This window comes from Phodopus roborovskii, unplaced genomic scaffold (assembly GCF_943737965.1).
Source record: "Phodopus roborovskii unplaced genomic scaffold, PHOROB, whole genome shotgun sequence".
In the NCBI taxonomy this organism is placed as follows: Eukaryota; Metazoa; Chordata; class Mammalia; order Rodentia; family Cricetidae; genus Phodopus; species Phodopus roborovskii.
This window is the reverse complement of record NW_026126434.1, coordinates 10,141,531-10,157,470: the sequence shown is the minus strand read 5'-3', so window position 1 is coordinate 10,157,470 and position 15,940 is coordinate 10,141,531. Positions and strand designations below refer to the sequence as shown.

At 37.8% G+C, this 15,940-nt stretch overlaps 1 protein-coding gene across 2 annotated transcripts in view; it reads left to right on the top strand.

Moving 5' to 3' along the window:
- Positions 1 to 15,940, top strand: part of Vps26a (VPS26 retromer complex component A) — a 28,940-nt gene that overhangs the window by 3,093 nt on the left and 9,907 nt on the right. For both annotated transcript variants that reach the window (XM_051186806.1, XM_051186805.1), the window contains exons 2-4: positions 5,305 to 5,454; positions 14,477 to 14,552; positions 15,604 to 15,760. In XM_051186806.1, the coding sequence (XP_051042763.1) occupies positions 5,305 to 5,454; positions 14,477 to 14,552; positions 15,604 to 15,760 (383 nt within the window). The remainder of the gene's footprint in view (positions 1 to 5,304; positions 5,455 to 14,476; positions 14,553 to 15,603; positions 15,761 to 15,940) is intronic.

Genomic DNA, 15,940 nt, shown 5'->3' with positions numbered 1-15,940 from the left:
CTGAATTGGAGACCAGCCTGGTTACAGAGAGAATTCCAGAACAGCTAGGGCTACACAGAGTAACTCTGTTCTGAAAACCAAAAACCAAAACCAAACCAAACCAAAAAACCCAACAAAAAGACTGAATCTTCCCAGTTATAATTGTTTTCTAGTCTATTGAAAAATAAGAGCCAGTGAAAATGCTCAGTTGGGAAAGTTCTTGCCATCAAGCCTGATAACCTGTGTTCCGTATATGTGGAAGAGAAAAGGTACCCCAAGAGTTGTCCTCTAACCACACACACACAACACAGTTTACAAATATATCTAATTTTTTCTGTAGCCTTGGCTGGCCTTGTTACCTTTTGTGTAGATCAGGCTAGCCTCTTAGTGAATTGCTCACCTGAGATTATAGGTTTGTACTCTTTTTTTTTTTTTGTTTTTTGGTTTTTGGTTTTCAAGACACAGTTTCTCTGTGACTTTGGAGCCTGTCCTGGAACTAGTTCTTGTTTGAGACCAGGCTGGTCTCAAACTCACAGAGATTCACTTTTAAGTCCTAGATATAAAATATTTTCTGATAAAAATAGTGTAATATGGTTTTGTATTTATTTTTATCTCTGGTAATTTCTAAGTTTTAAAAATAATGGCTTAATAAGACCTCTTGTTTATTCTGAAAATTGTTTTTGTTAAACATTAATTTATTATTTTCTGTGTTTTCCTGAATGTATGTCTTGTCACCACATGCTTGTTGGCTGCCTGAGAGGGCTTTAAGAAGACCTCAGGTATGCTGCAATTGTAGTTATAGACAGTTGTGAGCTGCCATGTGGATGGTGGCAATCTGAACCTGGGTCCTGTGGAAAACAACCACTGCTCTTAACCTCTGAGCCATCTCTCCTGACTTATATTGCAAAGTAGTCTAAAACTGTGTCTACTTGTGTGTTTTGGTGGTTTTAGTGGCAATTTAATTTTGTTAAAATAGTATTTAATTTGTATCTTTAAATGTCAGATTTCAAATCGGAAAGACCATTCTGCATGTTATATAGAATGTAAATGTGGGGGAAAAGTTGCCATATTTCATATGTAAAACAGCTTTCATAGTTTTCTAGTCGTAATTTTCCTTTAAATAGCTTTGGGGAGTATACAATTAGGGAGGAAATTAATTTTACTTTCTTTGCCTGCCTTTTGTATGTGAGCTAATGTTGACACTATGGGAAGGGCAGTCCCGCCGTGTTGTTTTCACCACCCAGTTCTGTGTTTAGCCTATCTGACCTGGTTTCTCTGTTTAAAATGGGCAACTCCTTGCATCTTTCCCCACTCTTGTCAGTTTTCTTCCTGCCAGTAGCTGCCAATACCCTTTGCTGCCCTCAGTGAGTTGCACATAGTGGATATTTGCTAAATATCAGGTAACCAGTCAGTTTTGATCTGCACATACATGATGTCATATGTGTCCCTCATCCCTGTAGAGGTCAAGAGAGGGCATCAGTATTTTTGACATGCTTCAAAGACACATACAGCAATTTTCTTTCTGCGATGGTTTTATCTTTTTTAGCAAAATCAGAAACAACAAACTCAAAATTTAAAACAGAAAGTTAATTTTTAAACATTATTTTATTTGTTTGTTTACTGTGCACTGGTCTTTGGAGCATGTCAGAAATACTAGTTTGTAGTTATTTACTTGAAATTGTTCCTTTTGTTGGGGCTGGAGAGATGGCTCAGCGGTTAAGGCACAGGATGCTCTTTTACAGAGGACCTGGATTTGATTCCCAGTGCTCACAGCTCACACCGTGGCTCACAGCTACTTGTGACTCCTGTTCAGAGGATTTGATGCCCTCTCTCGACCTCTACAGGGATGAGGCACACACAGTGGTGAACAGACAAAAATACAGGCCAAACATCCATAGAACAAACACAAACAAAAAACAACAACAACAAAAATGAGGATATAAAGAAGGCGGTGGTGCCGAAAGTCTTTAATCCCAGCACTCAGGAGTCAGAAAAAGTTGATCTCTGAGTTGGAGCCCAGTCTGGTCTACAGAATGAATTCCAGATCAGTTAGGACCACACAGAGAAAACCTATCTCGAAAAACCGGGGGGGGTTGCAGAAGAGGAGAGGGGAGAGGGGGGCTCTCTTGTTAATATGAGAATGATGAAAACAATTTGGTCTTTGTATCATCTGTGACCTACATAATCTTAGGATGCTCCTTAGATTGTTTACTGTCATTATCTGTCCTTAGACAGGGCAGATGCTTAGTGAGTTCCAGACTTAGACTTTGCTACCTCACTAATCCTGACTTTCTAAGGAAGGGCTTGTTTCACCAACAGTTACAGATTTCAGTCCTTTTTCTAGTTCATACTCACTTATTTCCTATTCTTAGAATGGTGTGTGTATTGAAAAATAACACTCCACAGGTATTTGAGGACCTTGTTTAAAATACTATAAACTGCTTTTAGGTTTTATTTTCAGTAGTAAGCAAAGGAGAAATGTCTGGCCTGGCAGAGTAAATGCACAGCTCAGAACAGGAGTCATTTACCTCCTCAGTCAGGAAACCAAAGCTTGTAGAATCCAGTTTGCATTAGGGTATCAGGTAAAGCCCGTACAGAGATGAGTCAGTCACCAAAGGGTGAGTGAGTCAGGTTATTGTACTTTGCCTGGCTCTAAGACAAGGGGGAGAGGGGTAAATCTGATGAATTTCTTCTGCAGAAATTACTTCCATCATTTGAGGCTCTTGTATCTGGAGAGCCAGTAGGTCTGCCTAAACTACATCAGAGAATATATTGTATGTGTGTTCAAAATAACATATTTCAAGTCACCTTATCTTACATGTTTTACATATTGATTGGGGCTGGAGCAATGGCTCAGCAGTTAAGAGCACTGGCTACACTTCCAGAGAACCCAGGTTCAATTCCCAGCACCCACATGATGGCTCACAACTGTGTATGTAAACTGTATTCCCAGGGGATCTGATGCCTTCTTGTTGGCTTTGTAGGCACCTGGCATGCCTACACATGGTGCACAGACTTCAGTGCCTAAACACTCTCATACACAATAAAATAAATGAAAAAGAAAAGAATTGTACAAACTGATGAATGCCACAAGGTGAACATCAAGAGCTCAAATAAAATATTATTAGCACCTGGGTTGGGCACATGGCAAATCCCTTTAATACTAGCATTAAAGGGGCAGAGATAGGTGGGTCCCTTGATTTTTGAGGTCATCCTGGGCTACATGGTGAGACTCTGACTCAAAAACAAAACACAACAAAACAACCCAATATATATTACTTATGTGTAATACAGATATTAGCACCTCAGTTTCTCTGAGCTTTGTAGGTTCTTTGTTGTTGTTTGCTTCTGTTTTTAGACAAGTTTTATTCTGTAGCCTAGGCTTTCCTGGAACTCACTACATAGCCTAGGCTGCCTTGAACTTGTGGTAAGCCTCCTGCCTCAGCTTCCTCAGTGCTGAGATTGTAGGCATTCACCACCATGGTCAGCTGCCAAAATACATTTTTGTTTTGTTTTGTTTTGTTTTGTTTTCGAGACAGGGTTTCTCTGTGTAGCTTCCTGGAACTCACTCTGTAGACCAGACTGGCCTTGAACTCACAAGAGATCCGCCTGCCTCTGCCTCCCTAGTGCTGGGATTAAAGGCATGTGTCACCAATGCCTGGCTCCAAAATACATTTTTTAAATGAAAGAAACATATGCCATCATTTATTGTATGTGCATGCTTGTGTATGTACATGCCACAATGCATGTGTGGAATTCAAAAGGTGTTGCTTTTCTCCTGTCATATGGCTTTTAGGGATTAGACTGAGATATAAGACTTGGTTGCAGGCACATACACTCAGTGAGCCTTTTCTCTGATCCCAGACTACTCTCTGAAGTAGTTCTGGTTTATAAGCTCTCTAGTTTGTTGTAATATTTAAAAGAAGTGGTATGATCAGATTGGTTTTTATTTTATTAGAATTTTATTATGACATTTTATTTCTGAGGGGTGTGTGTAGTGTGTGTGTGTGTGTATGCACACATAAGTCTAAGGATATGGATACAAGCAGGCACACTCATAGCTTTTTTTTCTCATAAGGGTACTGGGTATCTGAACTCAGGTCTTCCCCCCCAGTTCCCATTATGACATTTCCATACTTAGGTATCATTATACTTTGCTTATATTTGTATCCCCCTTGACTCTCCTTTGTCATCATTCCCCTCCTTTCCTTACTAGTCTCCTTCTCTTCTCCAAATATTTCCTCTCAACTTTCGTGACATGCCTGTGTGTACATGTAATTTATAGATTCTGTATATGAGAATTTTGCAGTATTTGTCTTTTTGAGATTATTTTACTTAACATCATGATCAGATGAATGTTTCTAAAAGGCCACTTCAGTGTTTTTTTGTTTTCTTTTCTTTTTGGTTTTGTTTTTTGTGTGCAGAACAGTAGAAAGGGGGGATGAAGGTACTGGTGTGAGGGGTGTGCCAGTGGGCCTACCTGCCATCAAGCAACACAGAAGAACCCCATCAAAGCACATGTGAGAGAGGAAACAGGCTAGTGTGATGTGAGGCTGTCACTCTTACATTTTAAATATTAGAACATTGGTGTCAGTGATCACACAGTCCATGGCTGTATCTAGATGTTAGCATCAATGTCTGCTTGTTATAAGTTGCTGTATTGCTAGCTAGAATGCATTGTCATTGGGAAGCAGTTATCTGAAGTTACAGTGCTTATATATTTTCTTTGGAAATATTTGTAGCCTCTAATGTTAGTTACTGCCAAGTTTACTCCAAAATCTTACATGTTGTAACATTCTGTCCAGACCTGATAGAGCAGAGATTCATGGTAATTAGTTCACTGTGATGACTCTGGAGCTTGGAGGGTAATTTAGATTATGCAATTTTTTCTCTGATGGAGAGCCTCTGAAAGGTCAACTAAAAGATGCAGCCTTGGATGTAAGAAATTGACTTCCTACATTTTTGATAAGTTAGTATTTGATGATTATGTAGGTAACCTGAGGAAATGACAGAACCTACAGCATGTTCAAGTTCTTTTTTTCATTTTGGTGGTAAAAATTATAACAAGAAATCTATTCTCCAAATTGTGCCAACTACAATGTTAACAGTGTGTGTGCACGGTGCTCAGTTCAGGCTGTTGCTTTGATTTGTTGGCAGTGCTGTGGATTGGATGCATGTGTGTATGAGGCAAGCCCTTCATTTTGGTTTTCATGTAGAGTTTAATACTTTTTAACTCATAGATTAAAGTATTTTAATTAAGTTTGAATTTCAAAATGTAGTCACTGGCTAAACATGATAATAATGAGCATTTTAATTTTGTTTCAGAGTTTTCTTGGAGGCTTTTTTGGTCCTATTTGTGAGATCGATGTTGCCCTTAATGATGGGGAAACTAGGAAAATGGCAGAAATGAAAACTGAAGATGGCAAAGTAGAAAAACACTATCTCTTCTATGATGGAGAATCTGTTTCAGGAAAGGTAAGCTTTTGTTTGGCAAATTACCTAATTTTAGGATATTAGAATCAGTTGTTAAAATAGTCTGTGCCATATCTAAATTTGGATAATTTAGAAACAGAGTTCCTTTTCTGAAGGTGAACTAAAATCTTTGATGGATTAAAACAGTAATGGAAGATGCTTTCCATGGGAGGATTTTAGGGGCCGAGTCTTTGAATTTCACAAACATTTTTTTTTTTTGGTGGTGGGGGGCTGGTGAATGTATCTTGAGTTTTAGAGAACCTCTCCTTCAAATAACCTTGGTTGGAGAGATGGAGTAGTTGTCTGGTGTGGCACACAAAGGCTCTTTCTGACTCTGTAGCCCAGTCTTAGTTATGTCTGGTTTTCACTTGTTTTTTTGTCATGGGGAGGGGCCTCCTTTCTTTCTGAATGTGTATGGTTAGATACATTTTAGATACATTCTTCTGTAATGCTCACATCTCTCTTGCCTTTTCTTTACTCAATAGATCCTTCATCTCCTTTTTTCTTCTTCTCTCATGTAGCCCAGGCTGGCCTAGACTCCCTGTGTTAGAATTGTGGTCCTTCTCCTGCCTCTACCTCTGAAATGCTGGGATTACAGGCATGAACTACCATACCTGCCTAACCTTTTATGTTTTAGAACAGTTTTAGGTTTTCAGAAAAATTGGGTAAACTACAGTTCTTCATATTTCCTCTTCTTTGCCATACCTTCATATATAACATAACAATATAACATTTGTCTGTTATTATATGTTGACATAGGATCATGTAACCCAGGCTGACCTTTCACTAAAGTGATTTAGTCTTCCTGCCTTAGCCTCCTGAGTTCTGGAGTTGAATGCATGAACCACTATACCCAGTTTAGTGTGATAGATTTTTAAAAATTAATGAACCAAAGCCAGTCATAATGGTATGCTTCTGTCTATAATCGAAGGGCTTGGGCAGTAGAGGCCTGAGGTAAGGAGGTCAGGTTTATCTTTAGTTACATAAGAGCTCAAGCCAACCTGGGGTACATTAAGGCCCTGTCTTTAGGATAGATAGATAGATAGATAGATAGATAGATAGATAAATAAATAAATAAATAAATAAATAAATAAAAGAATTGATGAGCCAGTTTGCTAGATTGGTTTACAGTTTTAGTTAGGGTTCACCTTTGATGTTACATGTTGTATGAATTTTAATAAACACATATTGTTATGTACCTATCATTTGAGTATCATGCAGAATGGCTTAATTACCCTAAAATTCCCCTCTGCTTCACTCTTCCTGGCACCTATATCCACACCAGTTTCCATAGCCTACAGCCACTATGATTCTACCTTTTCCAGAATGCCATGTAGTTGGAATCATACAAAAAGAAACCTTTTTAGATTAGTTTCTATGTCTATTTGATGTTCCTCAGTATCTTCTTGTGACTTGTTAGCATTTGTTTTTAACATTAAATAATAATCTTGTGCTGCCCGTGGTTCATGTCTATACTTTTAAGTGTTTGGAATGTATTGCGGTTAAATAAGGATCAGGATAAACAAATAGGCCAAATAGATGTTTATTCAGGGAGAAATAACTTACAACCTAGACAGATGAACACCAGGAAATTCAACCCGATCCTCTCCTGTCCGAGTCACGCCAGCCAGAGAGCTTTTCCCCTGCTCTCCCTCTGACTTCCTTCCACAGGTCACTTCCGCCCATCGCTCCACCCCAATGGGTGTGGTCAGTGCCACAGAAGGACTATCTCACTACAATTCCCCTTTTAGTCTAAAGAAAAGATTTAGGCTTAATACAAAACTATATACAAAACAGTGAATAACAAGTGTGCTCTAAGAAAAGGAAAATCGAGAACAAAATGACCTACATATCTAGTCCTAGTGTGAAGGCATAACGGAGTTTACAATAGAGTTGTCCTAAGCTGGAAAATGTAAATGTAGTACCTAATATATCTAACTAGGAAGAGAGAATAATAGTTGTGATAGTTTAATCTTCAACCTCATCAAGACCTGAGAAGGAAAATAACTAGAGTAGACAGGAAGTGCGGATGGACAACTTCCAAAAGGTGCAGCAAGGACAGAAACAGCAAGCCACCTGGACAGTCACCCTAGGTCTCACAGCAACGTTGGTACACCCAGTTTTGGCTAAGGGCAAGAAAACTTGACAGACCACAACAAAAGCAGGGAGGTAGAATGGCTGTCTTACCCTGACTTGGCAAGGTCCTGCAGTCTTCTATATTTGTCTCCTGCAAGCACATAGGACTGCATGTCCAAATCAGTGGTCAAGGTGGGGACAGTTCTTTGTCCAACAGGCCATTAGCTGAGGCGAGAATGAACTCCAGCAGGAGCAACAACAGTGTCCAACATATTTTCGGGAAAGTGCACGGTGCTGTCAGGAGCAACAGTGTCTCATGTCAATGGAGTACTAATATTAAAACATTTAAATGCCATGTTCTGCATGTCTATGAAGTGATTGAAGATTAAGCATCTGTATCTGACTAATCTCATAGGTACAGGAAACATGAGTGAAGATAATCTGTAATACTCAGGAACTTAGCTAAAAAACTGATTAAAACTTCCCTGAGTAAAGCAGGAACAAATACTTAAACAATATATATATATATACACACACACACACACACACACATACATACACACACACACATACATACATATAAATCCCTAAAATATATATATATACATACATACATACACACACACACACATACATACATACATATAAATCCCTAAAATAGAGGTAGAGTAGAAATGTCAAGGCAAGAGGTAGAACTATAAAGGGCAGCATGATAAATATCCCAAATTGTATCAATATACAAAATGTCTTGAATAGAAGAAAAGTATACATACATAGAATATGGTAAAGAAAAATGTGCATAAAACATCGTAAGTGGAAAGATTTCACACACTATAACAGGAATGCTGAAAAGGGTGGTGGGTTGCTTCAAGTTTGAGGCTACCCAAGGCTACGTACATAGTGATTTCCAGATAAGCCTGAGCTACAGAGTGAGGCTGTCTCAAAACACATCTTTTATATGATACCAGCATTCTGATTTTTCCCATTCACCTACTGAAGATTGTCTTGACTTTCCAAGTTATGCTCAGTTTGCTACTTAATTGACTCTTATATTGGCATGTAGGGCTTTATATGTATTTTAAGATTTATTTTTGTTTTGTGTGTGAATGTGAGAGCATGTGAAGGTCAGAGGACAACTTTTCTGGCCTCTGTTTGCCCCTTCCACCTTGTTTCAGAGGCAGGGTCTCTTATTATTTTTCCCAATGCCAGCATATATGAAGGCCTGGCTGGTTTCCCCATTCCCACCTTCCATCCAGCTGTCAGAGTGCTAGGGCTAGGATTACAGATATGAGCCATATCTGGCTTTTCCCTCCCACATCTGGCTTTTTTACATGGTTTCCTTTCCTTCATGTGTTCTGGAGCTTGTATGACAAGATCTTTTACCTGCTGAGCCATCTCACTGGCTTCTTTTTCTGTTTTTTATGAGAGTCTTTTATGGCTGGGTATGATGGTATACTATAATTCTAGCATTTGAATTTGAGCCAGTCTAGGCTACATGAGAACCTATCTAAAAGAGGAAAGCGGGTGTTTCTTTTCTTTTCCTTTTCTTTTTTTGTTTTTTAGTTTGGTTGTAGAGTTGTTTTTCTTTCTTTGTGTGTGTGTGTGTGTGTGTGTGTGTGTGTGTGTGTGTGTGTGTGTATGTGTGTTTATGGTGGTTGAGAAAGATGTTTAGCCTTGGCTACCCTGAACTCTGTAGACCAGACCAGGCTGGTCTTGAATTTAGATATCCAAGTGCCTCTGTCTCCTGAGTGCTGGGATTAAAGGCATGCACCACTGCTCAGCTCATTTGTATTTTTAAGACAGGGTCTCACTATGTGGCCTTTACCGGACTGGAACTCAGTATGTCCACCAGGTTGTCCTCCAACTCAGAGATGTGCCTATCTCTGCCTTTGTCTATACCTCCAGGATTAAAGGTGTTTAACACCATGCTCAGGCTCCCCCCCTATTTTCTTGTCTTGACATTCCAAGTTCTCAATTTTATTTCTTCTAATTAGCAGATGTTAATGTTTCCTTTTTGTTCTTTTCAGGTCTAGTAGAGCCATTTTCCAGCAACAGCCAAGACACAGTTATCTTTCACTGGAGTTTTAAAATTACACGACCTGTCCTGGTTCTTAGTTCATTTGGAATTGGTTTTGTTTGTATTGTAAAAGTCAAATATGTCCCCACACTTGGATCTATAATTAACCCAGGGCATATATTGAACAAGTCATCCTTCCTCTCATTGTGCTATAATGCTACCTTTGTCGCAAAGCAAAGGTCATTGTGGCTCCTTTGTTCTGTTCTCTTGGCTTATCTGTGGCATGTACCTGTTCATTCTTCTTAAATATTCTAATTAGCCCTAATCTAGTTCAATTTACTATTTACTGTATTTTCAGAGTTGTGCAGCTTTCACCATCACCAGCAGAGCATTTATCTCTGGACAGGAACAGTAACCACTACCTGCAAATCTCTCCTCTACAAACAACTTTGTTCCTCTGTTGAGTTGCCTATTCTGGATATTGCATATAAATGGAGTTGCACTGTGGCCTTTTCACTGAGCATTATCTTTTCAAGGCTCGGGTAGCAAATGTACTGCCTCATTCTCTTAAACTATATTTTAAGTTTAAAAGTATTTTAGCTCTATTCAAGAAAGATCTCTTGTCCTCTTTTATTAAAGGCACAATGCTTACCAGACATATTATTCCTAGTTATTCTGAAGTCCTCTGTAGTCTTCAGATTAGTAACTTATTTTATGGTTACTATAATAATAATAATAGTTATTATTATTATTATATGTTTGTTACTTTGATTTATCACAGGAAATCTTTGCCTATTCAATTTTTGTTATTGATGTTGTATTGAAAATATAGATAACAAGGGTCTAAAGGCACTTTTCATGTTAAAATATTTTTCTAACATTTATTTTATAAGGGAGTAGGGGAGGGTACGTGCCACAGCATATGAATAGAGAGATCATAGGCCAACTTGTGGAAATTGGTTCTTATCATCTTGTTAGGTTCTAGGGCTCAAACTCAGGTCAGCAATATTGGTGGCAAGTGCCTTTATTTAATGAATTGTCTTTCCAACCCTAATTTGTCATTTTAACCATATTGCCTAATGTTATTTACTTGTGTTTTTTCATCTCCCCCCGCCCCTCTGGTTTTTCAAACTCTGTGTAGTTTTGGAGCCTGTCCCGAAACTTACTCTGTAGACCAGGCTGGCCTCAAACTCACAGAGATCCACCTGCCTCTGCCTCCTGAGTTCGGGGATTAAGGGCAATTGCCACCACCACCCGGTGTATTTTTTTAATCTTAATCACACTGTATTTTCAAAGTTTTTACATGACCCCCAAATAGAAACTTCTTATTTTATTAGTTACTACTATTTTCCTGGTGACCTGCTTCCTATTGCTTTACCTGCTGTAGCTATTTTGTATAAATAATTGCATAATATTTCCTTTCCTTAATAACCTATATTCACTCTGGGGAAGGAAATGACTGCATTATTGAGCAGTTTTCAAGATCCCCTTATGTAACAATATGTATTAGAAATCCATTTTATGCCTGGCATTGATGGCAGGCGAATCTCTGTGAGTTTGAGGCCATTCTAAGCTACAGACCTAGTTCCAGGACAAGCTCCAAAGCCACAAAGAAACCCTGTCTCAAAAACAAAAAGAAAACAAAAAGCTGCCAGGCATGGTCGTGCACACCTACAAACCAATAGTTCAAGGTCAACCTTGACTATATGAGACCTGTCTCAAAAAAGGATGAGGCCAGCCTGGCCTACAAGAGACTGTCTCAAAAGTAAAAGAAAAGGAAAAGAAACACAAGTGTTGTCAAGAATAAAGAGAAATGAGAGTTCTCCCTCAGTGCTGGAGAAAACAGTGGGCAGCTGCTCTGCAAATGCTGTCAGCCCCTTCCTTCCCGGAGAAGCAGCGCTGGCCCACACTAGCAACTCTGTTCCCAAGTATTACAGCACAAACCAAAATCTTCACACAACACATGGAAGCATCTTTTATTTTGAGGAGAGGATAAAACAAGACTTCACTCTTAACTCACTGTTACAGATTTGGAACTTGCTTTGTACCCCAGGCTGGCCTTGAACTCACAGACAACCTGCCTCTTGTCTCCCAAGTGCTGGAGTTAAAGGCATGCGCCACCACTGCCCCACTGCCTTCCAGTTCTTGATGGTGTCTCTGTAGCACAAAAATTTTAAATTTTGATGTAGTCCAGTTTACCTATTTTTTAATTTTATTTTATTGTGCTTTTGAGAAACCACAGCCTAAGTGAAGGTCCTAACATTACAGTTGTGTCTTTTACTAAGAATTTTTGGTGTGGTACTCACTTAGGTCTTTATCCATTTTGAGTAAATCTGTTTGGTGTGAGGTGGTCTTTTAGTATTCCTTTGAATGTTAATACCCATTTGCTCCAGTACCATTAATAAAAAGAGAATTGCTTCTCTGTTGCATTGTCTAGGTGATCTTGTGAAAATACCTTTAAAAATTTAAACTCTCTTGTCAAAAGTGAGTGTTTTAGGATTTATGGTAAAATTCTTATTTGTCTATAGCATAATTTCTTTAATGTTCTGTTCTATATCTTGTATTATAAATTGATAAAAGATGGTCAGGAAGTAAAAACTCACTTTGAACTAAGAAGTTCATTATCCTTTCTTTATGAAAGGATAGCAGCCTTAAAAGGACATTCTTTTTACCTGGAAAAACTATTGCTATTATTATTATTAATTTTTAACAGAGTCTCTATGTTGCCCTGCCTGCTCTAGAACTTGCTATGTAGACCAGGCTGGCCTTGAACTCATAGATCTGCTTGCTTTTCTTCACAAATAATGTTGGTATTAAGGGTGTGCATTACTATCCCCAGCTTAAAAACAATTCCTGTCAAAGTCATCAGTGCTGCTGTCCAAACCATTGGTTCTATAAATATTAGTTCTGTCATAGAAGAAATTTGAGACCCTGTTAGATTTCAAGATAAAACAGTTATAATTAATATCATTAATGTCAAAGTGACATTATTATAAAAGCCAATTTTTATTACTTCTAGCTGTTTTTATAGGGCATGTTTACTATTTGTCTTTAGACAAAGACTTGATGCTTGATTAAGGGAAATTACTGATCTCTATTCTCAAAAACTTTAGTTGTAAGTTACTTGAAACCCTCTCCAGCCCCCTAAGCATACTTTAAAAGAATTCTTTTTTTTTTTTTTTTTTTTTTTTTTAAAACTTTTGAGACAGTGTCTGTATTTGTAGCCTAGAATGGCTTAGAGCTTTTTTTTATGTAATTCAGGATAGACTTGAATTCTTGATTCTTTTATCTCACCCTCTTAAATTCTGGGATTGAAGATAGGTGTTAATATTTGGCATGAACCTAAAATGTGAAGCTTATTTAAATACTGTCTTTCATATATATATATATATATATATATATTTTTTTTTTTTTCCCCTTTTTTCTGAGACAGGGAACTAGATCTTGTAGACCGGGCTGGTCTCGAACTCACAGAGAACCTCCTGCCTCTGCCTCCTGAGTGCTGGGATTAAAGGCGTGTGCCACCAACGTCTAGCTGAAGTAAACATCTAGTTCAAATGGCTACCAGAAGTTCAGTGTGGGAAGGAAGAAACAACTTGGCATCTAATCTAATCTATTCTCCCTCCCTCCCTCTCTCTCTTTCTTTCTCTCTCTCAGAAACAAGGTTTCTTTGTGTAGCCCTGGCTTTCTTAGAACTTGCTCTGTACACCAGGCTGGCCTCAAACTCACAGAGATCTGCCTGCCTCTGCCTCCCTAGTGCTGGGATTAAAGGCATGTGCCTCCACTGCATGGCTGACATATTTTCTTGATGCAGAAAAAGTTGAAAGTTCTACAGTTGATAGGTTGTATACACATTCTTTTCTTCAGAGTAAATTTCCAAGTTTAAGGGCTGAGAATACATGTAGCTCAGTTGGTAGAGTGCTCACATACACAAAGCCTTGGGTGCTTCAGTCTATAGTACCACATAAGTGGGTCATGATGGCACATCTTGGAATTCCAGTACTTGGTAAATAAATAGAGGCAGGAGAATCATAAATTCACAGTCATCCTCTAACCCAGGCTGGTCTCAAGCTTTCTATATAGCCTGGGTTAGAGACTCTGTCTAAAAAATAAACAAAAACTTATAAGTTGAGTATTTTCACTTGGCAAGTACATCAGTCTAAGAATTCTGAGATAGTGCAATTCAAAAGTAAGACAAGGCTGGAGAGTTAGTTCAGTGGAAGACTACTTGGTTAACATTAACAAGGCCCTAGGTTCAATTTTTAGTACTGAAATATGAACAAAGGGGTTCATGCAAGATTAATCATACCTAAAATTAATTTGTATCTTAAGCCACTCTACATTTTAGCATGAGTTATAGACTTAGGAGAATAAGTTGTTTTTTGAGGCTGGGTTTTATACTGACCTCAGACTCAGTATGTAGTTCTGGCTAGCTTTGAACTCATGGTTATCCTGTCTCAGCCTTCTGACTGCTGAATTACAGACAGGAGCACTGTGTCTGGGTTAATGAATGTTGTTTTTAAGGCTAGAAATTATAACAAGTATATTGTTCATAGTTATAAATAACTGAACATTATTTTTAGGTTAGTTCTTGAAATAGTGATTATTTCACATTAAAATGATATTAGTCCTAGGATTGTTTGATTATCTGACCAGACATATGGGTATGAGGAGACTTCATTTATCTCTGAGCCTTTTTATATTTCTATCTATGAGGGATTCCTTCTTAATAAAGTGGATGCTTTCTTTGTGGAAGTAATGGCTTCCTTGGTGATTGCCTGTGATTTGCCCTCCCTGGTGCTGAAAGGTCCCTGCCTTTCACACCTCTTTAATGGATGCCTCAAGTACTTAAATATTACATTCATCTGGAAGGAATCTGGTGGGCGAACTCAAAGGACTGTTAACATGACTGACAATTTCATGTTTTGGCAGGTAAACCTAGCCTTTAAGCAGCCTGGAAAGAGGCTAGAGCATCAAGGAATTAGAATTGAATTTGTAGGTCAAATTGGTGAGTTTTAATATAGTATTCTTTTTTTCCTTTGATGACTGAAGAGGGTTGGATGTAGCAGTTAAATAATTGAATTGGAGCTTGGCTTTATGAAAAGAAGAAACTGATTATATGTAATAAAAGAGGACCCAGGATAGTAAATCATGCTTCTCAATTGTATTTAATGATGGGACTCATTCTGCCTTTGTCCTTAGACTCTACTATTTAATTAAAATTAAAGAAGTTATGTAAACTACCAGCCTTGAAAAATAATCATATTGTCTCCCATCTGCCTTCGTTTTTCATCAGTCTTACTCACAATCACCACCTTCGTCTCTATTTTTTGTTTTCTAATTACCCATGTCATTTGTCTCCTGAGCTAGTGTCTACCTGTAGCCAGATTACCCCCTGAACAAAAAATTCCAAGTAAAGAGGAAAGAAGTAATTTCCTCTTCACTTAAATGGGATGTGTACATTTCCATGTGGGTGCTTTGGAGACACTTTGAGTTAGCAGAAAGCAAAACTATATATACTTCTTTTGGTGTTGAAGAGTCAGGAAAGAATGTCTTTCTAAGACTCCATAGCTAGGTTTAAAATCCAGCTAGTTTTTATTGTAATTTTTTAAAGTACCAAAGCTGGAGTGGTAGATATTTGTGTATCTATTATAGATAAGATTAAGATTGTATTCAGGAGCAAATTGTAGAAATTAATTGGTAGTTGGTTTTCTTTTGTGCACTGTAGTTTTATCAAAGTAATATCCAATAAAACAAAACAGAGTTGTTTTTAAGTAAGGCTGGGATGTGTCAGCTTTTGTATAGGAAGTACAGCTCTGTGAAAGGAATGAGGGCTTTTCTCTCAGAAATTGTCATTGTGCCAGACTGGAGTTTATTTGTGCTCAAGTGGATATAATGAAGGTATAAAATTGAGATCAGAGCTCTAGATTATTAAAGTAAAAATATATTTAGCTGATTTCTTTTGTTAAAAAAAATATTTGTTTAAGCAATAGAAGCTTGGGTTTTATTGAATTGGATATTAAATATAATTGGTCTTTTTGCTGTTTTAAATTTCTTAGAACTGTTCAATGACAAGAGTAATACTCATGAATTTGTAAACCTAGTGAAAGAACTAGCCTTACCTGGAGAACTGACTCAGAGCAGAAGTTATGATTTTGAATTTATGCAAGTTGAAAAGCCATATGAGTCATACATCGGTGCCAATGTCCGCCTGAGGTATGGATGTGTATTAGAAATTATAGCAGAATCAAAACTAGAAAACCATGCTACTTTATATAAATTTGTAGTTACAATTCTATATTCTATTACCTACTTTGTGTTTCACCTGACAATGATTTGAAGAATTATATCTGTTAACATTAGAGATTCAGAGAGATGTTTCAGTTTTATAATTCC